General features: G+C 40.7%; 2 protein-coding genes across 2 annotated transcripts in view; one reads left to right on the top strand and one right to left on the bottom strand.

The window, feature by feature from the left end:
* The window catches only part of fhl3a (four and a half LIM domains 3a), a 30,571-nt gene extending 27,367 nt beyond the window's left edge, over window positions 1-3,204 (bottom strand). Inside the window, exon 1 of the mRNA XM_044208431.1 lies at window positions 2,975-3,204. The gene's annotated coding sequence lies outside the window, so the exon portion shown is untranslated. The remainder of the gene's footprint in view (window positions 1-2,974) is intronic.
* A 6,476-nt stretch (window positions 3,205-9,680) lies between these two features.
* Window positions 9,681-12,371, top strand: utp11 (UTP11 small subunit processome component). The gene is made up of 8 exons (XM_044208432.1): window positions 9,681-9,899; window positions 10,103-10,164; window positions 10,301-10,403; window positions 10,564-10,683; window positions 11,361-11,454; window positions 11,574-11,704; window positions 11,897-12,007; window positions 12,119-12,371. The coding sequence occupies exons 1-8, from the start codon at window positions 9,840-9,842 to the stop codon at window positions 12,200-12,202; spliced, it is 765 nt and encodes a 254-aa protein (XP_044064367.1). The 5' UTR covers window positions 9,681-9,839; the 3' UTR covers window positions 12,203-12,371.
* Window positions 12,372-24,090: the final 11,719 nt, after the last annotated feature.

Raw genomic sequence — 24,090 nt, 5'->3', positions numbered from 1 at the left:
GTACAATTCATCAGATATGACCAGCAGTTTGGAGCCCAGCATGAAAACCTGCTGATTTAACACAGCCTTACACAGAATGTGACAGAAAGTAATGGAAACAGTACAAACTGCATCCAGTGTCCTCCAGAAACACCATGGAGGGACAGACCGCTGCAGAACGTCAAAAGAGAACTGCTTAAACACAAATCTAAATTCTGCTCCCTAACCACCTGCAACCACTTGACCGCTGTTTCTCCATCATTATCGTTGGCCTGGTTTCAAACGATGCCAACCCATAAAACCAGCCACAACCAGTCCAAGTCATTTAGTTGCTGTCCCATTGCAGTTCAGAGCTGGCTGGGGTCCAACCACCACGCGGGGCTAACCTTTGGAAAACACTGAGACCTCGGAAGAATGTGACCATGGTCAATGAAACAGCGGGAGAGAGGAAGAGGAAGAAAGCAAACAATACGTGGGTTCTGTCAAAGCAAACTTCCCAGATGCTAAATGGGACAGAATGAATGGCTTTTGGCTGCTAGGGGATGATTTATGCTTGTTACTATGACAAACAGTTTTTGTAAAAATAACCTGTCAGTGGTGAAAGCATAGCATGACGCCTAAGAGACAAAATTCATCCAAGGTGTCATTCTGTAGTAACAGACATTAAAGAGAGGTGCGGGATCAAATTCTGCTGTTCTGATTTGAGAATTTGTAGCCTTCAACTTCAAATCTGCATTATTCAAGCCACAACTTTAGTAATGGCAATGACATACACCTACTTGAATCTATATTTTGATATTACCAATGAATCAAGTGACTACAGCATGTGTAATGTTAAACGTGTGACAACAAACATAGTGACAAACCCACTGAGAATTATCACCCAACTCTGCAGTTCCCCTCATATCTACAGAGCATTTTAGTATCTTTCAACTCATTGCTTTGGTTTTCCGGCCTGCAGCTTTACTTTTTTGTTCAGTTTCACCACTCTCGTCAACCTCATTTCCAGCAACAGCAGCAGGCAGCTGTTTTCAGCATAAAAGCTCTGATAAATCCACTGTATTGTGCACTGGCATTTAGAAGCTAAAGAGCCAGATATTTCCCTCAGGAGTTGGTAGAGACCAAAAACAGAGCTAAACGGAGTGACTTACATTCAGCAGGTGGCCAGAAACACGACTCCAAATGAATGATAATGTTGCTTTGTAATTGCTGGATGTATAAATAAGCAAATGTTTGCTAAAAAGTTCGCCATATCAACTTAAACGTTTATGATATGTCAATGTTGTGTACACAGCTTCTTTCCATTGACCCCAAGGGGCAAAAATACAGTTATTGCAGGTTTAAAGAATGGCTTTTTAAAAACAGAAATTTTCAATTCATACCTCCTATGTAACTCAAACCTGACTGAATATCTGTATTTTACACATCTATTAAGGTGACTGAAAATTACTAAATGCCATTCCTGGCTGACTGAACTTAGTTTAAACTCAAATTATGGGATTTTCTTCAATTTCTCAAACCTTGAATTTTAATATATTGTCAGCACACCTAGCAAATAGGTATCATATGCTTAAAAATAGTTAAATAAATACTTTCTGTTTCTGACATATTTTATTTGTGTGTCTGAGTGCCAAGTCAGATGTCATGACATTAAAAGTTCTTCCAACTTGAACCAAGACAAAACAGGACAGCCTTTTAGTGAACTGTAAACTATCTCTATTCTTTGAGCCTCAACAAAAGTATTGAAAGGTGATACATTCCCAAGAAAACATGTAAGATCAGGTAATACTTTTCATTCCCACTGTGTACACTGCACCCATTTGACGCAACAGGTGAAGCACCAAGCAATCGTCATGAGGATGACACTACTACTATGCGCTGTGATGTGATGATGTCCAAAACAAACCTAGAAGCTGCAGCACAGACACACCCTTCCCAGACACACACTGCAATATCCCGCTTCCTGCTGCTGAAGAAAAGACAAGTTTAGCCTGAGGGACTTTGCTCTCTGAGGCCTTCACACACACCGCTCAGCTGGGAGCTTCTGTGACACAACAGTTGTTCCTAAATCCTTCCTCTACACAGCTCAATAAGTCACACAATCCAGTACAGTCTGGTCCTCCACTGACTGGATGTTGTTTATTTGTTTTCAACTTACTTGTGTGTGTGTACATTATATTACAGAGAGACATAGGTGCAGGTGTGAGACTGTGATTAGAGTGACAGAATAGAGAAAATGCATGTAAGGAAAGCAGAAAAGCAGAAAATGTCCAGACACCCTCTCTTGTCACAGGAAGTGGTTCCTCTTTTGTTAGCTTTACTTTGCTGGCTTCTCCCCAGGCAGCGTGTTTGCCTAAGGTGTGAAGAATTAAGGCTTGTCATAATGTCAAGCCCACGCCTGATTTAATCTATACACGCTCAGATTTTTGCTACTATTACTACTACTACATACTAAGTATAGAGTAAATATGATCTTATGGTGTTAAATTATACGTTTATAGATCATAATTACTGTGCAATTACTCGTACTAGGCTGCTGCTACTACTACTACTACTACTACTACGACTAATAATAATAAAAATAATAATTAAGCCTCAAGTTTTTTAATTGTTTTTAAACTGTTGATTTTGGACAACTTTGGCCTGAGGAAACAACTCCCCCCCCCCCCAAATACTGTTATTTCCATTAATTATAAATTCAAATAGTTATACTATTGCTAGTAATCCCAAAGTTTGAAGTTAACTGGCTTCAGTGATTCTTTTTGTCATTCATTTTCATTTGAAAACCTCAGCCACAATCGCTGTGATGCTTTAAATGACATTTGGGATACACCAATTTATTTTCCCATCAAATAAAACACTTTTCTAAGTCATTTTCTAATATTGGTCGTCAGAAGGGTTTTCATTGTTTTGTGAAGCCTCACTGAGGTCGAAGAGGTGAACAATGAAAACGTACAAAAGTTTAGATAGGTATAAAAAAAAAGTGGAGTCCTACCAGGAGTAATGTCTGAAGTCTGAAGGCAACTTCTGTAACAGCAGTGGTATCCCGCCTCCCTCTTTCTGTCAGCAGGTAATCGGTCAGATCAGGACTGGGATCAGTTTTCAGGTCGCTACTCCGGCGACTCAGGAGCGTCAGCTGTAAAACGTTTTGTGTTTCTTCTGACAGTAGTCAAACCTCTGCGGCGGAATGTGATGCAGTTTACCGGCTAGTGTCCTACTACTGAGGAAGTTGCTGGTGAGTCACAAGATCCCGCCCCCCCCAAAAACCATTCCTCCTCCCTCTCTCCAGCGACTTCAAACGGTACCAGAGAGAAGTCCAGGCAGTGGAGGGTATAATGGGAGCTCCCAGCAGGGCCCTCTGCCTCTGTGCTCTGGTGAAGTATATTTCCAGTCTGTTCTGATAGAATTATGTTTTATTGGTGAGTATTGGTGGATTGGGACACGTATGCTTTTCATAAAGGTTTCTGAATAAGGGAGTGTTGACCACTAGGTAATTTTGAGCTTCTTTTTAATCAAGTTTGTCAATCAATTAGCCAATCAATTAATCAATAAATCAACCATCTACAACAAAGACAATGAAGAACTAAAAAGTTTGACATTTTTAGTGATGTAAACACCTGAGTTTGCAGATACATTGCAATGTCTATGTCTATTTGCAAACAAATTAGATTTACAAACCAAAATGTCATCTTTTTTATACATTATTGATTTTGGTCTGATAATGATCTTTTCCTCAAAATCAGGTGTTTACCAATCTTTCATGGTTGATCAGAATCAGATTAAGTTGAAGGATCAGCACAAGGGTCAGGGTTACATATTTTGTAAAGAATAGGTCAGTTTGTTTTTCCCTAGTTGTTGTCACTCCTGGGTTCTAATGGAAAGTTTTAATGTTCTTCAGTCTAAATGTTGTTTCCGACAAGATAAATATTCTAGGGGAAACATTAAATACATATGCTTATCTAAGCATTAAATTGGTGAAATTGAACGGCAGCAAACAGCTTCGGTATAAAACAAGACATATCAGCGTTCAAACTTCCATATCACTTGTATCTCTCTGTATTCTGCATGTACTTTGCTCTTAAATGACCTTTGTTTACTTTCCTTTGTATGCTCATCATTGCATGACATTACCATACAGGGTAAAGAGTGTGTGGGTCCTTTCTCCAGTCCTGATGTTTCATTTTTGTCATGACTCAACAAGTGGGAGTGACGTTTATCCTGGATGCAGCCGGAGGCCGTTTTGTCATATATGTAAGGAGTCTTGCATCTGATCATTTGAGTCATTGCTGTTAATCAGTGTGTGCCCACCCTATTAAAACAGTATTGTTGGCAGAAGCACCACCCTGTATGATAGATAACATTGTTCCACTGCTTCTCATAACATTAAGGATTCTGAGTGGTTGCCAGTATCCAGCAGTAACCAGTCACCCTACCCGTTCCGTCGTTGGTGTTGTTGCTGTAACTCAAGCAGAATGACACTGGACTAATTGAGCGATATGAGAATTTGTAGGCTGATACCATGACTGTAGTCACTCAGAGGAAATATATTGTGTGAAATTACAAGAATGTTGATGTTTCACATATAACTGTGTTCATGGAGGCGTAAAGAAACATCTACATGACCAATTTGACTATTGTTCTAAATACACATAAGGCTGGTTTATGCTCGAACAAACTAGCTCCTATGATGTGTTGTCCAAACAGGCAAAAAAGTGTTTATAGGTATTCAGGACGGCCACAAATGAACACATGAAATGTGTCAGAAATAGCTGTGTAAAGAATTTAAAAGAGAGCTTACGAGAGAAACTCAAACTCTGCCTACTTTCTCACCTCTGTACACCTGGCCAATCGTTGCGTGAAGTGACTCTTGTCCTTCATGGTCCTGTGACAACTGAAAGGGTTTGCTCCGTACTGGTCTGACCCCTGTATTCCTCACAACCCCCTAATTATAAATTCTAATTTTACACTCTGAGGCGTGGTCCTGTCAGACTGTGTGCAACAAATTAGAGGATAGATGCCTGTCAATTCATCATGGCAGAAATGGCCTCCCTCACTGTCCCTCACTAGCTCTTTTACCCTAGAACATAAAATATCTCTCTGTTTTAGTTTGAAAAACAAGTTAAGAGGTTAATAGAGGAGTAATCCGTTCAAAGTGTCAAAATGGAAACTGTAAAATTTTGTATAGAAAAGCTAATCAAATGTAACTTTATTTGAGATATTTTCTACCCCAGGTGAAGAATACAATACAATTTAAAACATACTTTACCCTTTGAAGCAGTGTATGAATGGTGATGATAACGTCTCAGGTGACTGTCATGCTCTGCTAAATTAAATTTCAATTCGATGTGTGGTTTTGGAACACCTGAGTGAAATCAACTCTAATGAGCATCATGGCCCTGAGCAGCAGACTAATGAGGCAGTTATATTGTTAAAAGTCCCACTTAAGTAATATGTAGGTATGACTTGTAATGGTATGTGTCTGTTGTCACCACATACATGATGGTGAGTGGAAATTATGGCATGCTGCTATTATCTAACAAAACATTATTTTATAAAGTGGTGTGATGCACAAAACATCAAATTATCAAAGGGAGTGTGAATACAGAAAATGCATTTACAATTTGTAGCCTTAGCATATGAGGATGATACAGAGGGACATGTGGAATCATATGCTTTTTAAAGATAAGCTCAAAACAAACCATTAACTGACTTGAAGTATACTTTGCCTCATCCGAAACCCATCCATTTCTCGCCACTTCATCGCTGTGATTGTCTACAGGTCATACTACAATATAAACTCAAGCAGGGAAAATAAGTACCGTATTGGCACTTAATTGTATACAATTTTTGTTTTACAAGAGTTTGTGGTTAAGGGACTATGGTGAGAATCCCACCCAGAAGTGCACCTACTGTATGACTGGGGCATCGAGAAGTAGAGGGGAATATTGGGCGCTAAGGCTGGGAATGTCCAATAACCAATGGTGGAAGAAGTATTCAGATCCTTTACTTAAGTAAAAGTAGCAATACCACAATGAAAAAAATACTCTATTACAAGTAAAAGTTCTGCATTAAAATTTTTTACTTAAGTAAAAGAAAAAAGTAAGTATCAAAAGTACTTGTTCCACATAAAAATGGCCCCTATAAGTGTTTCATTATTATATTTTACATTATGAGATTGTTAATTGTTATTGATGCATTAATACATAATTAGCATTTTACTGTTGTAGTTGGTCATGGTGGAGTTAGTTTTAACTACTTTATATACAGCTCGGGTGTTTAGTTCAGTGGTTCCCCAAGGGTCTCCTCCAAAGGCCAAAGGGTCACATTATAAATAAGATGACTAGTGGTGAAATTTTTTTTTGCTTTTTCTGAAATATTGGATATTTTTATCTGCTTGGGACTGAAACAGTTAATAAATACATTAAAGTATCTGAGAGGTTTAGAGGGTAAAACACTCTTCGGGGAACTACACGAGTGTGCAACCTGGGCCGAACCGGGACTGAACACAACCCCCGAGACCGACGGAGGCCAGGTAGTGTAGTCCTCGTTGTCAAACTGGCCTCTGTCGGTCTTGGAGGCTGTGTTCTGTCCTGGTCCAGCTGTCTTCACTGGGAGTCTACTGAGCCCTGTTCTGCTGCCCGCTTGCCCGGCTTTGGTTCTGATCTAATTTCAATAAAATCAATTAATAAAGTTATAAAGTTGTGTTTTTGTACAGTAATCAGTGAGGCCCAGCCCCCAGAAATACCCCGCTCTGGTGGCGTCTATCATTTTTTCAACCTAATACCATAGACTGTATATATAGATGGATGACGCTTCTCCACTTCCTCCCACTGTACAAAAATGAAGTCAAAATATCCTGGATACGAGAGCTGCCATCTTGCTCTGGTGACATCATTTGGAGCTGGAGTCTGCGAAGTAGTAATCAGGGTTGGAGCCACGGTATCGAGGTCAATAAAAATTTGGAAAAATTAATTTGAAGTATATTTTGATTTTGCTGTAGGGGAACTGAAGAGAGACAAGGCACTCAAGAGCACGCATAAATAAACGTCATATCCTTTGGATTTTTGCAGAAAAAACATCCAGAGTCCTTTACATAGAAATCAGTCCACAAGCTGTAACCGAGAAGTTAATTTACAGTCTGTTCATACATTGGCAATAAAAAGTGATTAATACATGTAAAAAACTCCACACAGTACCTTTAAGTAATTGTACTTACATTCCACCACTGCCAACAACAATTCATTTAACAGGCTTACTTTTGAATCTGCCTGATGTTGTTTTTCTGCCTTGTGTGAATTTAAGGAGATGCAATAAATAATCACACAGGAGGAACTTCTGGCTCATGCATTTTTCAACTGGGCTGGCCTTGCTGCAGATGAGGACCAACCATGGTCAGGGGAGACATACCAAAGCCCTGAGCTCAGCCCAAGTGCAGCAGTCTTACAATATGTCAGCAGTGTTATTTTTACAGGGTCATATTAGAAAACCAAATGGATCTGCATCTGTCCCAGAAGGGCATTCCTCCATTACTGACCCTGAGCAAACCCACAGCCTCTTGTCCTCCATCTCTTGCATCAGCTTGTTACAAGCCCCTGATTTCCAAAGTAGTATTTACCCCTGCCATGGCTCACCAGGCATTTCACTTGTAATGATAAATACTCCCATGAATTAAACAGCAAGGAGCCAAGTAAGTCAGAACGCAGACATTTAACCAGTAAATCCTGGCTGCCTTCTGTGTTTGCCTAGTTAAACACGTTAGTGGGTGAGTGGATCAGTCGGGCCTTGGGCAGAAACCTTCACAGGAATCGGGGTCATTAGCCATCAGACTGATAAACAAGCCTGTGACATAATGTGGAAACACTGATCCCATTCATAGGTCTAATCACCCGCAAAACATTCTGCATGCTGTGCAAATCTCACACATATAAAACAAATTCCTTGCGGTTGGTGGGGGGATAGTGAGCTGCCATCGGGGGAAAATGGCTGTTTAGTGGAATACCACTCTCTGTCCTACTGGCTTCTTCTCACAAGAGTTGGGAGTCTGGGTGAGATTAGGGGACTGGTGCCGTTGCGGCTTTGTCTTTGTCTACCCTCTACCCAAAATATCATGTCAGGAAGTGGATAGCCTTTTCCCCTAGAGAAGAGCTGATGAGCCCTTGTCTTTCAAGTTCCTATAGCACTTTTTTCCTCTCAAAATGGAGAGAGAAAAACTGCACAGACGCCTTTTAAATATGTATCTATTTTCTTTGCATGAGAGCTAAAATCATAGTCTGTTAGTTCTACCTAGGATACAAACAACAACATTTTTGAGTTCAAACGACTTGGTTGCAGTTTATTTCCTGTATGAGTGTGTGTGAATGTTTTAAGAAATATAACTGAGTTTATATGTAATCTCTTTTAGGTCTATTGGTCTGGACATAAATCAAAACAGGGGTCTGGAACCCCAACGGAAACATGCAATAAATGTCCATTGGAAAAACAAACTTGTTACCAATTAGTGTTAACTGTGCGCTCTGGCAAATGCAAGCCCTCATTATAATGACCAAAATAATTTGGTGTATGAACAGTGAAGCCAGCACAAATTAAGTAGGCAGCACTGTGATGACCCTCACTTGTTCTAAGTGGATCCTGTGCCAAGCCTGGCTTGTATACAACTTGAAAATGGCAGATACCAATTGCATTGGTCTTCTACATGGATAAATATGATTAAACCCATTTCCCTTTGCCAGTAAGCCCTATGATGCAATGTTAGTGGTCTTGATTATTTAAAGCCAAATGAAATATTACAGGGCTTTGAAATTAAATGACATGAGGTTATTAGATAAGAAACATTAGTAAGGAAATTGGGTGATTAAGTTGTTCAAATGTTATTGTATTTCCATCCATTCATTCATCATTTATATGATTAATTCACATAATAAAAGTAGCATACAACAATATAAAAATACTCCATGTAAAGTTACAAGAAAAAGTCCTGCATTGAAAGTAGAAGTTTAGAAGTATTATCAGCAAAAATGTCCTTAAAGTATCATTATGCAGCAGAACGGCCCCTGTGAATGTAGTACAACTATATATGACAGTAATGGATAAATATGATTTTAATGTTGTAGCTTGTGAAGATGGAACACATTTAACTACTTTATATACTGTGGACTTGTTAAATCTATAAAAATGGTTCATATTTTATAAACTGATCATATGTTTTGTTTGTAAAATCTTAAAGTGTAAAGTAACTAGTAACCATAGTGGTCATGCAGACAATGTTGTGGAGTTCAGCTTTTCATGGTGTGAGTATAAAGTAGCATCAAATGGAAACACTCAAGTACAAATACTTTAATACTGTATGTAAGTACAGTACTTGGATCTGACAACTGCAAAATACTTCTACTATGATTCCACAATCATAGGCACAGACAGCAGGAAATGTGGGTGCTACTCCTATTACGTAACACTTTTAAAATGTGTGCAACAGCACCACCTACTGTTTGTTACGCGTTTCTACAACACGTAGCTTGACACACTTTATTATATCGAGAAAATAATTAATGCTATTTCTGTTTCTTATCAAATAACAAATGGTAATTAAATGTGTTTTTAAATGTTAGTAAATTTTCCTCCATGCTCATGATTCATAACTCCTGTGATGTTTTCAGTGTGAGCTGAGTTGCGAATCTGCGGAACGGAAATGAAAAACAACACGCTCTGCACCAGGCAGGAACCCACGTGTTCAGCTACCAGGAAAGCACTAGACCTGAAGCAGCAGGGAGGTTTCATTATCTTTACATTTTAGAAAAGCCTTAACGTTACATATACGTGCTTACTATTACTTTGCTTTATTGCGCTCGAGGACATTTTTCAGAATGTCTTCTTTCAGGAAAGCGTTGAAATCCCGACAGAAAAACCACCATGAAAGATCTCAGGTGAGCATTTCAGTGTTTTGCTGGCTCGCTTGCTAGCCTGCTGTCCTGTTATGAAGTGCCCCTGTACAGTAACACTTTTGAGATGTCTACATATTATCACTAAGCTAATAAATGTGATGTTATGTTCCCGTGACACACAAAGTAATAAATACTAATATTGAATGTGCATATCTTGTATTAACTATATCATTTTGTTCGACCAGCCTGGTTTCAGGAAACATTTGGGATTGCTGGAGAAGAAGAAAGACTACAAACTCCGTGCAGAGTGAGCAGAATCAAGTTTAAGAGACATGTTTTGTATTTCCAGGCTTTGGATCCAAAATCATAAAACTTTTAATGTTAAACGTGGTTGAGGAATGGGTCTTGTAATGAGCTTACTTTGCCGTTTTTTTGTTTTATAGTGATTACCACAAGAAACAAAACACTCTTTCTGCTCTGCGAAAGAAAGCTCTGGAGAAGAACCCAGATGAGTTTTACTTCAACATGATCAGCTCTCAGCTGAAGGTAAGATTATCTTCATCAGCAGAGCCACAATACGAGCATCTTAATCCAAAAATCAGATGAACAGAGAAAATGCAGTTGTTTAGCCCACCTAAATCCTGTCATCTGATCTCTGTGGCCGAAGCATTTCATATGTGTTGCTTATTTTGTGGCATGTTGACAGGATGGAGTTCATGTAGTAAAAACAGCCAAGGAGGAGGTGGAGGTGACAGAGGAGCAGAAGAAAGTGATGAGGACGCAGGATATAAAATATGTGGAGATGAAAAGGGTTGCAGAGGCTAAGGTAAGTTTGTTTCCTGTAATAGATCGTGCATTGAGAACCTCTTGTGCCAAACTTAACTTAAGACATCTTTTTAAATTTGAAATAAAAGAACACAACAAAAATGGACTTGATTATGCACTCTGACAGCTGGATAATTAGCTACAAAATATTTATGGCGCTAAAAAGATTGTTGGTGCAAAAGTCAGTTCTTTTTTGAGCCCTGATCAGTAGCACAACCTGTGCTTATTCAAATGGCAGTGAATTTACAAGTTTATCATATAATAAGCTCCAGTTATTTTATTTAAAAACCTCTACTTAAAGGGACAGTTAACCCCAAAATAATATTTTTTTCTTACTTGTAGTGTTATTTATCCATCTAGATTGTTTTGGTGTGAGTTGCCAAGTTTTGGAGATATCGGCCGTAGAGATATGTGGTCTCAATGCACCAAAAAAAAAAATACATTTGAAAAACTCAACAGTATTGTCTCTTTCCAGAAATCATGACCCGGTTACTCAAGATTATCCACAGATTTGTTGAGAGCATTTCATGTAGGAAGTATTTTCTCTCTCTCTGCTTGCAACAAGGTCTGTGGACTATCTTGAGTAACTGGGTAAACTCCCACTGTAAAATGAATCCTCCCCAAATGGCTTCTGTTGTCGCCCCTTATAATCTTTGTGTGTTTATCATTTGCTTTCAGAAAATTGAGAGGCTGAAAGGAGAGCTCCATCTTCTGGATGCAGACAGCAAACAAAAAAACAATCATACATTTTTTGTGGATTCCAAGAAAGAAGGTAAATATAATTGTGTCAATTGATGTGAACAGACATCATTGTCTTTGTAGGCTTTAATAGTTCTTAGGTTACCTGAGAAGTTGAAAAGTTTTAATGAAAGTTTTACTGTGTCTCGTCAGTGCAATCATTTGACCTGGCAAACCACCTCAACACAGCTCCTGAGCTGGTGGACAGAGTGTACAACAGACCAACTCTGCAAACTCTGGAGACTAAGAGCATCCAGGGAGCTGTAGAGCCTCACAGTATGAAGGTCTGTGTTTGTAATGTATGTAGATCAGCCTCATTTGTTGTATGACCATCCTGAGCCTTGGTAATGTACTGACATACGTATATCTGAATTGGGAAAAAAAGGGCTTTGTTCATATTGTGGTGACTTAAAGTTTCAGTTTAAACTGCATTTAAACCCACTGATGGTTCATGTTTCTCCTCGCTCTAACTGTAGAAGTTGGCCAGGCAGAGGAAGCACCAGTATAAGATCCTTTCCCAGAGGATTGACAGAGAAAAGAAAATGTTTGTAATCAGCCAGAAGATTCAGACCCGCAAGGACCTACAGGTGAGGAGAAGGAGGGGTCCTTATTTACAATAAGCATTTTGGTTTCATTTTCAAATGAATGAATGTCAAATAAACATTAAGATCTTTTTTTTTTTTTATTCTGTGCATCAGGATAAGAACAAGAAAGTGAAGGTAAAAAAGGAGACACCCAATGCTGCAGCTATCTACAAGTTTGAGGCCAAGAGGAAACGCTGAGAGGGGAGTAACCATCATGCTGAAAAGAAATCACCAACTCTGCCAGTGAGATACTGGTGAAATAATGGACTTCAGATCACGCCATAGACCACAGACATCAAGCAACTGTGCTGTTTTGTACATATTTATCAAATACTTTTAGTTTCTTTCAAATAAACAGGATAACACATTTATGTGATTTCTTGACTTGCATATAACTTATGGTTGACCTCTTTTTGGGACACTATGGGATTGATTTGAAAGTTTTTTTTTTTTCTGAGTTTATTGCCAATGGAGAGACTTTAAAAAAAAAAGTAAATAGTAAGAGACAATGGCATGATAAGTGAAAGAGGCCTCTGGCTGAATTTGAGGAGGATGTATGTCCTCTGGTCAGCTGAGCTGTCTGAATTGTGGCAATAGATTGTATTTTGTTCTCATACCAGTAGGTGGCATTAGTGTTCTTTATCACACTATTTTGGGGTCTGTTGGTGGCTGAAGACACTGGAACAGGCATAGAGAGTAGACTAAGCTGGAAGTCACTAGTATGACCCAGCATTTAGACTTCAGAGTGTAATTGTGGTTGTGATGTTTTCTGTCTGTGTGTGAGTTCTTTTAGTTGAGTAGGTTCTTAACTGAGGAGCTGAGCCCTTCATTCGCATTTCATAATACATAATAGACTTGGATTTTCCGTTTCAAAGGCTTCTCCCAAAAACGGCTAAGAAATGCATGGTTCTGACAGAAGTTGAAGGGCACAACTTTGGCATCCCTCAGTATCCAACTGCTCATTACAAGCAAGTCAGTTGCATTCATCAAATGTGTAAATAATTGAAGCCAGACATAAACTCCACTGTTTGTTAGTAGCCATGATATGTTGTTAATCACAGGGTGAGAAAATTTTAGTTACACGGATATATATATATATACTGGTAACATTGTGCACTGATTGCCAGGCGTCTATCTTTTGTTTAAGTAACTTATCCTGTAAACTCAGATACCATGGAACTTAACGTATTTACAAGTTTGTCGGTCATTTGAGGGTAAGTTTCTGGTGATAAACTTGGAAATTTCTGACTTGGCATGTGACGAGGAGCCCACAAATATGCTATTAGTTTTGAAGTCTGAGAAGCTGGACCATCTTCTGTGGTGGAGGCACGGGTTCTGCTATTCTTCTGAGCCTCTGAAAGACACACCTTTTTTGTGGCTCTTGACTTAGGATGCAGCATTTATCTCCAACAGACCTATTTCACATCACAGCAGCGTAGACAGCTGCAGCTAATAAAATTAAGTATGATTTAGGTGTCAGTTAGCAAGCATTGATAATAATAATACTATTGTCAATGCTTCCTCATTAGCTTACTTTAATCAAAATAACCCATTAATTTTATTAGCTGCAGCTGTGCTTATGCATAAAATACCTGTTAAAAGGCTCCATTGAGAGACACATGTAACTATTGAACAGATTCATCAGTTTCTACAGTTTATTCTCATTCAGTGAGTTATGTTGTTGATGTTATGCTGCCTTAGATTTGTCACAGGTCATCAGGTATCCCAATATTTTGTCATAGTAAGAAAGGGTGTTACTAATAATGATGGCTCTGTTCCTGCGCTGCTCTTTTCCAGTAAGCTAAATGGAATTCATTTATTTTATTAATTACACCTGTGCTTTTCCTACTGCGGCATGTCAAAATGGCTTCCATGATAAAGGCCTATGAGGGCTGTCACTTTCCATGTCTTCCTCACATCTTTGTGGTTTCACACCAGCTAACACAGGTGTATGGTCTTTGGCTAATTAGACTTCTTAGGAAAGTGTGTGCATGGGCTGATCAGTTTGCTTGGGTGCCATGGCGGAGCAGGGATTAGCTTCGATGCCTCATTGTAAGAAGATCCCTGGTTTAACTGCCACTAAGGCCACCTTTTCTGTTGATCCTTCTGCCGTCGGTCCTTGAAAAGTCCCTGTCCTGAAAATTAAAGTTGGTTGAGTCAAGACTTCTAGACTCTCTGAAATGTACTGAAGCACCATATTTCAGGTGAGGCAAGCACATTAAAAATTTCTTCACAAAATGTATCCTTTTCTAGTTCTTTATAGTGCTGTCTCTCTCCACGAACCTCTATGTGGCCATGTATGTGCATGTAGTGAGTATTAACAAACTATGGGTTCCTCCAGTCTGTAGTGTGAAATAGACTGAAGACCTGGCACCCAGCAGCAGATCACAGTGACCCAGGTTTGATTGATCACTGTGGTGGTGGCAGCTTCATAAACAGAGCCCATCTATCAGCCTCTCCCGGGAGCCAGTGGAGGGGAAGAGGGGAGAGAGGGAGCCAGGCAGAAATGTCACCAGGCACAGTGAGAGGTGGAGGGGCTGGAGGAGAGGGACCAGAGGCTTTGGCCCAAACACTGCTGACCAGAGCAAAGGTGAGCCATCACCACAGGATCGGCCAAAACAGGGAAAGAGTGATGGTGGGTGTCCACTGGGACTGGTTGCTCTCATTTAAAACTCAGTATAGAGCTAACAGGTTCCTAATTGCAGTAGAAATGTTGATGATGTTGTTTTTAAATATACAAATATGTGTAAGACTATATGTATACACATGTAGTGAATATATACAGCATATACACGCATGTGTGGAGTTCACTGTACACCAGAAAAGCACGCACAAGACCCGGCAAGGTCGATCAGTGGCATTTCAGTGTTGACCATTCATTTAACCAGTAAAAGAGTGATTGACGTCCTCGGCCAACGCTCCTTCCCTCCTGCCTTACGCCTTTCTCCCACCCCCCCGGCCCTCTGCTACTGCGTCACGCTACTGAGAGAGCGTGCGTGTATCGGGACCCTCAGGCCCAGTGTCCATAAGCGGAGGGGGTGGAGGACGTTGAGGAGAGCCCAGGGGTCAAAACACTATGTGCGCAGTTCCGGGACCCCAATCTGACTGTGTGACCCAAGCACAGACAAGCCACTGTTCCTCCTCAAGCTTTCCTTTCATTCCCCCCAGCAACGAGACTCTTACGCTGGGGTGCAGTGGCAGGGCTCAGGGGTGGGCAGTGGGCGACCTTCTGATTTTAAAGATATAGACAGGCATTTCTCTATTGTCAAAAGCCTCGTAATTCATTTGACGACTTGCACAGGCCATCCTGTCCCTCCCCAATGCCATCTCTAAAGTTAATGACCCTGGAGGTTTGCAAACGAAAAGTCATTTTTGGAATGGGGGGAGAAGTGGAGAGCTATGTGGAAGTCACACAGCTGCAGGGTATGACATTGACCCCAATATATAGTAACTGTTTGAGAGTAAAAGTGAAGCCTGGTTAAGAAGGGGCACAATACAATGGATCTTTGTTCTACAAGTTTAGTTGTTAAACATATTATGGAAAAAAAACCCTACTCCTTTTTAAATAAGGGGAACATTTTGTGATCAGTTTCCTTGATCCCAATGTCTATTTAATACTGTACTATACTGTACATTTTAAATTAACTTGCATTGTTCCAGGTTTTTAAAACAAGTGTCATGAGGTGTCAGTTGTAACAAAGGTAAACCTTGAGATACCAGTGTATGAGTTTTTCTTTGACACCGATATTCTGTTTCTTTTATCTGGGAGAAATTATCAATTTTATTTGAAGTTCACCCAAATTACAAAAAAAAACATTTTTTTTCATTTACCATAAGTGTTATTGACCCACACATAGATTTGGTTTCATTTGCCCAGGTTATGAGATTGTCCATCCCTGAGATTTCAGCCACTCTCTATTGAAGAAATATCCGCAGGAAAACTGTTGACAGTATGTTCTGTGTATTATCCAGAGTGATAGGGACACAGTTTCTAGAAAGTGATGTATTTGTTAAATATTTAAAATGTAATATTTCAATGCTTACCTCAATCATGGTTTTTAACCTGGCACTTGGTCCTTGCAAACCATAAGTGCTGCACCTCTACCTTATTTACTAACACAGTTCTGCCCTTCTCCAAAGCCAGTATACAGAGCCGAGGTTAAGGATGGTTAAGGACAATACTAATCGATCCCCCAATTACAGAAAGCTGGAGAACGAGAGGTGGGGAGAAGAGAGAGGTAGCCTGGGGTTTGAGCGTTGGGAGGGTGTCTCAGAATGCAAGGGGTGGGGGATGAGAGGTAGTTTTTATCTTCGGATCCCTCTCTCCTTTAACTTGAAGCTGGGTGTCATGGGGCTTTTGAAGTAGTGGATAGAGAAGTGGGACAGAAAGGGGGTTCGGCTGGCGTGCAGGCAGGGTCTCTCTCCATGCCAGGAGGAAGGAAAATCTTTACAGCTTTGACAGTGCCCCTGACGTGTGTGTTTCTGCGTATTTGTGTGTGAGTATTTGAGATATGTGTGTGTATCTTAGCATGTTTGTGTGTGTGTGCATGTGGGCCTGAGTTGAATGTCTGGCTCATGCAATGAGGTGGGGATCACAGAGCCCCCTTTTTAAATTGCCGCTAATGAGCCCTGGCTGGTGAGAGGTACTCGAACTGATTAAATTTGCATGGGAGCCTAAATCATGACAGGGGCCTCATACTTGTGCCCCCCACCTCTAGGTGCGCACACACATATATACCCCCCCCCCAAACACACACACACACACACCAGACCTACAGGGGGTATCTCTCTGCTGGAGAGAGGGACAGGATAGAACAGGAGGAGGGGGACTACGTGTGTGTGGTGTTGAACGGGGCGTGGAGGGCACCCATCTGCCCCGGTATTACTGTCAGTCCATCATTCAGGGGAATGCCAGGCGCGTGCCTCGGGGACGTGTTCATTACGCTTTAACTACCGGATCTGTCCTTGTCTCGCAGCCTCCCCATGTCATTGTCTGCCTGAGATTGCGTGTGTGTATATTAATGCACGTGTCTGCTTGTATAACAATTGAACACACCCAGTTCTTGTGTGTTTCTGTTTTTGTAATTGAGCAATAGTCTTGCAATACACACACTGGACACTGTACTTGGGTTTGATACTGTAGGTGTGTAAGTTTCTGAAAACTACTCATTATATTAGTTTCCTCTTTTGTCAAGCTAATTTTCACTTAATTATAATATTCTCAGTATCTTAATCTCTACTTCTATTTGTCACACGAACACACTCTGCTCTTGCACTTTTTTGTCTCTCAAATTTGTTAGTGTGTTGCTTCTCTAATGGTTATCTCTTTAACAGCAACTACATGATGATGCGTGATGAGAGCAACTTTTTGTGTACATGTGTGCCTCATATCTGCTTAACAGTGAGGTGTTAAAATGAGTGTGCATGTGTGTGTGCTGGTGGGGGACAGTGCTTTTGCGTGCTTAGCCTGGGTGATTGCAGTAATCAGATGGGGGTGTTAATCAGAGTTTGTTCGTCAGTGGCCTGATGAGGGGCGATGAGGGCCGCTGATTGTAATGCGATGCTTCAATCGGTCTCTCTGACGACTACAGAGACAAACCGCCAAGAGAATCAGTATCATACCCCCCCCACTTTTGGAACACCAGGACAGACTGCAAAAGTGTAAACAAACAAGCAAAACACCATGCTTCTATATGCATCGAAGTATGTCACTGGGAAGATGCAGACTCAGTTAGTATTATACAGGATGTTTTCATTCCAGGGGACACAATGAAGCACTTTGACAAGATATATATCACTATTTAATGTCACCCCTATTGAATAACAAGAGCAGGGGGAAGGGATGTGTTGGGGTTAGAGGGGAGAAAAGATGTAGTTGAGAGAGGTTGGGGGTGGGGAGGTAAATGTGACCCCATGGTTTATAGTCCTGTCTTGTCACAGACAGGCTTGCATCAGATCTTTTTCCCCCTTTCTTTTCTTTTTTTTTTGCAAGGGGGGGGGCAATCGCTGATGCTATTATGGCTGCCTCATCAGCCAAGTCCCTACAAGGGCTGATACAAATTAATTAACCTAATTAGGGACTGCGATTGCGGGTGTGATTATAGGGGCTGGAAGGGGAGGGAGGGATGAGGCAGATAGGGATGGTTCATGGAGGTGGGGGTGCGCTGGCAGCCAGGGCCCAGGCAATGATGAGCTGGGAGGTGTGGGAGAGGAGCCAAGATGCTCTGCATGGTTAATAAGGAAAGCTAGCTAGCTTCAGCCTTCCTTCCCCTTTCTCTATTCAATTCTCCATCTTCTATTTACTTTTGTTTTGTAATTTGTTTCCCTTTGATTTTTATATTTCACTTGTTATGCATCAATTTCCTCCTCCTCTGCTTAAGTGTAATTTTCTATTACTGTGTTCTTTATTCTTTCTCAACGTGATGTATTTCCTGTGGATTGCATATGTTTTTATCATTATTTCATATATTTGTGCTTTTGTTTTGATGACTGACATAGGCTACAACAACTAACTAATACACCTGTTGCAGTGCACAGTTAAACTGAATGTTTTCTGTTGTCTTTTCCAAATAGTGGCTCAAAGCCATGCACCAATCTGGCCCAACTACTGGACCTTCATCTAGGGTTACCACTGATATTCAAGACCTTTGTGGCTCAAAGCTCACAACATTTTTGACCCTTTCCAAAAGTGAAGTAGGGTTTCAGATTCCTCCACAAAGCTATAGTCTGCCTTTTGTTGATGTTCTGTAGTATCACACTGCATAGGGTGCAGTGCAGCATTGCCTATTGTTCACTTTAACTGTACTTCACACAAGGAACAGAAATACCCTCTGGGAACACACATAGTGTCACACACACATACAAGCTCACACAATTTCTCTTCCTTTAGTATGCACAACCAATCGCGGCTCAACACACAAATGCACACAGTATACTCAAATTCTCTCTCTCTCTGCCTCTCTCTCTTACACAGCGACACAGGCACACTCCAGAGGAGCAATATTTAATTCTCCTATTTGTATTGGAAACAGAACAAAGAGATTCTTCAGACCGAAGCAAAATGTGTTTTCTTGCCAGCATCAGCAATTCTAATGTTTCTAATGAGTTGGAGGAAAAGACGAGCGACTGGAAGCGGTTAGGTATCCGTAAATAAAAAAGAATAAAAAGAAAAGAAACACCAGCAAAGTTCCTCAGAAGTGCAGTTTGGGGGCTTCTACCTTCCTGAATGTGCAGGAACCCGTGCCCGTATTGTCCACTGATTGCAATGTCACCTTTTGAATATTGTTGTTGTATCTGTGCCATACTAAGCATGCAGTGGATTGTGGCATTTGATTTCCAAGATTGTGCCTTTTAGCTGCTTCTCTGCTTTCTCTTCTTCTTACTCACCCTCCCTCTCGCGTTTTGTTTCTGCCTCAGTATCAGTTGCAGGGATGTGATTAGGAAGCCACTACCAGACAGTGATAGGGAGGCGTTCATATCACCGCTCTAATCTGGAGCCCCAGGAAAAAAGGCCCCTTCTGTTTTCCTCGCTCAAGGATTCTCCATTGTAAATGACTGCAAGGCTCCTCTTCATATATGGAAAAATGGAAGACGGCTTTATTTATATCAAGCATAAAGATTAAAAAATAAAGAGAGGGTAAAATAAAGCATGTGTTCAAATATATAATAGTTATATATTAGCAATGGATGAAATTAATTTGGCTTCTCTAAAAATGTATACATTATTCCAAGTTTGATCTAAAGCAAAAGCTAAATATCTGCATCTGAACTAAGTTTTATTTCTATAGTGAAATGAAAACCTGCAATTGTATGTTTTACACAAATATATACGATGGATGTCAGGTATGATTGGTTACTGTGCCACAATATTCCGACCCTTGAGGTTCAACTTTGCCCTCTGCTCTGCCTGGCCATCCCTCACAGCCTGTGATCCCATCGTGTTCCTTGTGAGGGATTTGCCGTTTCCCCATCTAGGGCACCACACTCAGTCTGGCTAATTTCTGGCAAATTTACCATTCAGTATTCTGCAACACTTTCATCAATCTTTTTTGCAGTGCTTTTTCTTGCTATTTCATGTAGAACATTAGTGATACAACTGATACTAGTTGTATGATATGAGCTTTTACACTCCCTGTTCTAAACACCTAGGTGTCAATTACATCTTTCCAGGGAAAATCTTCTGGCACACAGGAAGTGAAATGTTCTAGCAACAGTAAAAAGACTTTGTTTGGAATTAATAGAAAAATAATTTGCATGAATCGCTACAGCCACACGACTGCACATAAGAAATTCCCCTTTCACACACTGTTGTTGTTTTGTCTTAATGAGGTGTTACGAATGTTGATTTAGTTAAACTCTTTGTACTTACTGTATGTTTCATTAGATAATTTAAATTCCTGAAATTGTCAGAATGCATCTGAAGCATTTGTATTCCATATCAAACAGGGAGAAAGGCGTCACGAGATGGGTGATGCTCAGGTTGGGGAAGTGTGTGTGTGTGTGTGTGTGTGTGTGTGTGTGTGTGTGTGTGTGTGTGTGTGTGTGTGTTAAGGGAGAAGGGCCCGAGCGATTACTCAGGCCTTTGAGAAGTCCCTGTCTCTTGGCTCCAGTACTCTCGCCTCACTGATAAGCATGAGACCTGTCAGAGGGAAGGTAAATACGCACTTAAGGATTCCTCTCTCATTTTGTAGTCACACTTACACTTTAATTAAAGCCAGAGAGAGAGAGAATGAGAGAGAGAGCGATAGCTCTGCAATGAACCGATGCTATCAGGGGGCTAGGCAGGTAGAACCACTGGGAGATGTGGAGCTGATATCTGGCCTCCGACCAGTGTATGTATGTGTGTGTGAAAGAGAGAACAATACAGTACATGTTTAAGTATGTATGTATGTGCACCTGCATGCACATCCCGGTCAAAATGTTTTTGTGTGTGTGTGTGTGTGTGTGTGTGTATGTGCGAGGCGCTTTACATTGCTCTCCCAGCAAAACAGCTGTAGCAAGGCTGCTATCAGATATTTATAAGCGGCTCATGAATATGGATGGGCAGCGAGATGGTACTGATGTTTGTCCTCTAAGAGGGGATGAAAGGAGAATGTGCTCCCTTCCCTGAGAGACTGAGTCAGGGCCGCTCATAGAGCAGGGGATGGGAGCTCTGGATTGGGAGTAAAACGGGGATTGGGGTGGGTGCCGGTGGTTCAGGACAGATGGTAAAATTTAATGAAATGTGATTTGGATACTCAAGGCAAATCATTTCCCTTATGGATTTTTAAATTAAAAACTTGTAGTGAAGTATTAACACTCTCGTCAGTATGACTTGTGGGTTCTTGCTACCTCCTTCCCATATTCTCCGTTCAAGATTTTCACTGCTTTTTGAATTCTGAGATATTTGCATTCTTAATGATGAAATAAGACTGTCCCAGTATTAAAAAATAAATAAATAAAAAAATTGATAGTATTGTTGATCAGTACTAATTACTTAATGTTATTGGTATGTTTGGCTTTTAAAAATCATCAATCATCATTTTGGCATGTACTGTTTTGAGTGTGAGTGTGTGTAGTTTCTACATTTACATGCACATCTTAAGTCCATTCATGTAAGGTTAGGTAATGAGGATGAAACGTGCCTTCCCCAATTTCTAACCACATGTCCTGCCAGGCAAATGGAAATTAAGTATATTTTTCATCCCTCCTAAAAAAAAAAAGTTACATTTCTTTGTCATTGTCACAGTGAATAACGAATGTCCTTGTCCATAGCGGTCACTCTGATTCCCAGCAGAAAACATTTGGTCAGGGACATGCATAACTGACCTAAGTGTCCACAGTAGAGGTCACCACACTGAGAGACGGGATCAGAGGACGGCAAGCACAGGGGCAAGCGGGAGCGCTGTACTACAATGTACCTTTCAATGCTAATCACTGAGTCATCTATCAGAGCTAATACATGGGCGCTAAGCAACCCGTACATGCATTAGACTTCCCCAATTACCATAATGGGTTGGTTTTTAATATGGCTAATAGGCTGGCACGACCTTGCCCATTCACTCAGCAGGTACACGCACCCACACGACGTCAAATGGACATATTTAGAGACTAAATGACCATTAGGGACTTTTAGCTGTTATGGGTCCATAGTTATGCATCTTAAACAGGAAGGATGGATGGATGGATGGATGGATGGACGGATGGATAGATGACAAACAGGAACATTTGTGGGAAAAAGACAATAAAATGAGAGGAAAAAAACTGAAATGATGATGCATGCAGAAGAGAATGGATATTATTGTTGATTTTGCTCTTTGGGAGTACAAAACACAAAATGGCTATTTTATGGGGCAGTATTTTGACCAAGTAGCCTTCATATCTGAATGTGCTGGTGTAGGAGTGCCCTGTGGGCACCACTGGGAAGTACGTCAGTGTGGGCGCAGTGTGGTACTGGGAGGGCAGATGGGTAGAGAGGAGAAGGGGCAGAATCTGAAAAATGTGCCTCCGCAAAACCCCGGGGGGTTAACATTTTGGTTTTCTCTGAGCCTTTGTGGTAGTGGACAAATGATCCCAGGAGTCGGACAATAATGTTTTTATGGGACTCTAAATGTTGAGCTCAACAAGGTCATTGTGGGAGTGTAATGGCCAACACGTGGCCAGACTTGAACTCCAGCAGCCTTGCAGTTGGTCCGGGGGCCAGAGGGGAGGAGAGGAGGTGGGAGGAGAGCAGAGACTCACCCTCTGGGTTTCTCCAACAAGCCTGCACTTTGTTCTTATGGGAGACAAGAGCCACTCAGAACATAAAGTACCTAGATGACCAAACTATGCCTGGCCAGGCCAGACTGGGTCTTGTAAACTGGCCCAGAGAGATAATGTTTCTCTGTAGCTAATCTGTGCCTGGATGCCCACGCCCTGGCATCTAGTGAACAATAACCCCTTCCTGCTTCAAACAAGTATCCTTTTCTTGGTCTCTCTTGGGACAAGTTGGACTTCTACTGTCTGTCGCTTCCGTGTGTGTGTGTGTGTGAGTGCGTGGGTCAGAGCTGAGTGATTTATGTGCTTGCTGGTCGAGATAAAGGACTTCACTGTAGTCTGGCTGTCCACTTCACTGTCACTAATAAAAGGAGATGATAGCTGCGTGTACCTCAAATTGGAATTGAGGGGTAGATACATAATGGTATCAAACAACCTTTAATTTGTCTTAAAAAATGTTTAAGATCTACTTGTGTAAATACTAATAAAAGATTGTGTATGTGCATGGTTTCAGTAGTGTCTAAGTTTTTTCATTGTTTTTAGTTATCTATGTATGAGGTTTTCACTATTATGCATGCGTACTTTCACTAATGTGTTTGATCATGTCCCATGGGTCAGTGTCATTTCACAAATATGGTATTCCTGTTGTTAATTCATGTTTGTTGTTTTGGTTTAGCTATAGTATAGACAGTGTGTGAGGACATTCCCACACTCTTGGACTGATAAATACTGTAACTCTGAGAAAGACTGGCGGTAAATGTCTCATGTGCATCTGTGGAAGTATGTGTGTGTGTGCTCTCATTTACATCTAATGCTGACAGTGTACTGTAAAGAGAATCTAGGGCAAACTGAGAGCAGCAGAAGATTTACACTTTCTTCTGAAAAATGTCTGTCTTTTATCAATTCAATATCAGTCACATCATTTCATCTGAAAAATGCTGATATGTGACAATAAGTTTCAAGGTGTACACAGCCTTTGAGTCACAGAACGTGTTTGACCAAGCATCGACTTCTTAGATTGGTTGAACAGATGTTTAATAGGACAAAGCTTGAAGAGGCAGCCTCATCTTGTCTCTACTTTGTCTCATAGTCCTGATAGTCGCATGGTAAATAGATGGACCTGTGTGTCCCTCAGAGGCCCCAGCTTCATGGTCCCCTGAGTGACATCGTATATCTGCTGTTTAAAAAGGACTGGAGCACCAGACAGCTAATCAATAGATCAATCATAACATTTCCACTTCAAATCAATTACCCCCTGACGTCTTATCCATCCTTTCAATAGTTTGTGCTTCATCCTCTAAGAATGATTTGCTTCATTTGATGTATTATTTAATTTTATGTTTTTAAGTCAT

This window comes from Siniperca chuatsi, linkage group LG9 (assembly GCF_020085105.1).
Source record: "Siniperca chuatsi isolate FFG_IHB_CAS linkage group LG9, ASM2008510v1, whole genome shotgun sequence".
NCBI lineage: Eukaryota > Metazoa > Chordata > Actinopteri > Centrarchiformes > Sinipercidae > Siniperca > Siniperca chuatsi.
This window is presented reverse-complemented; position numbering and strand designations above follow the sequence as displayed.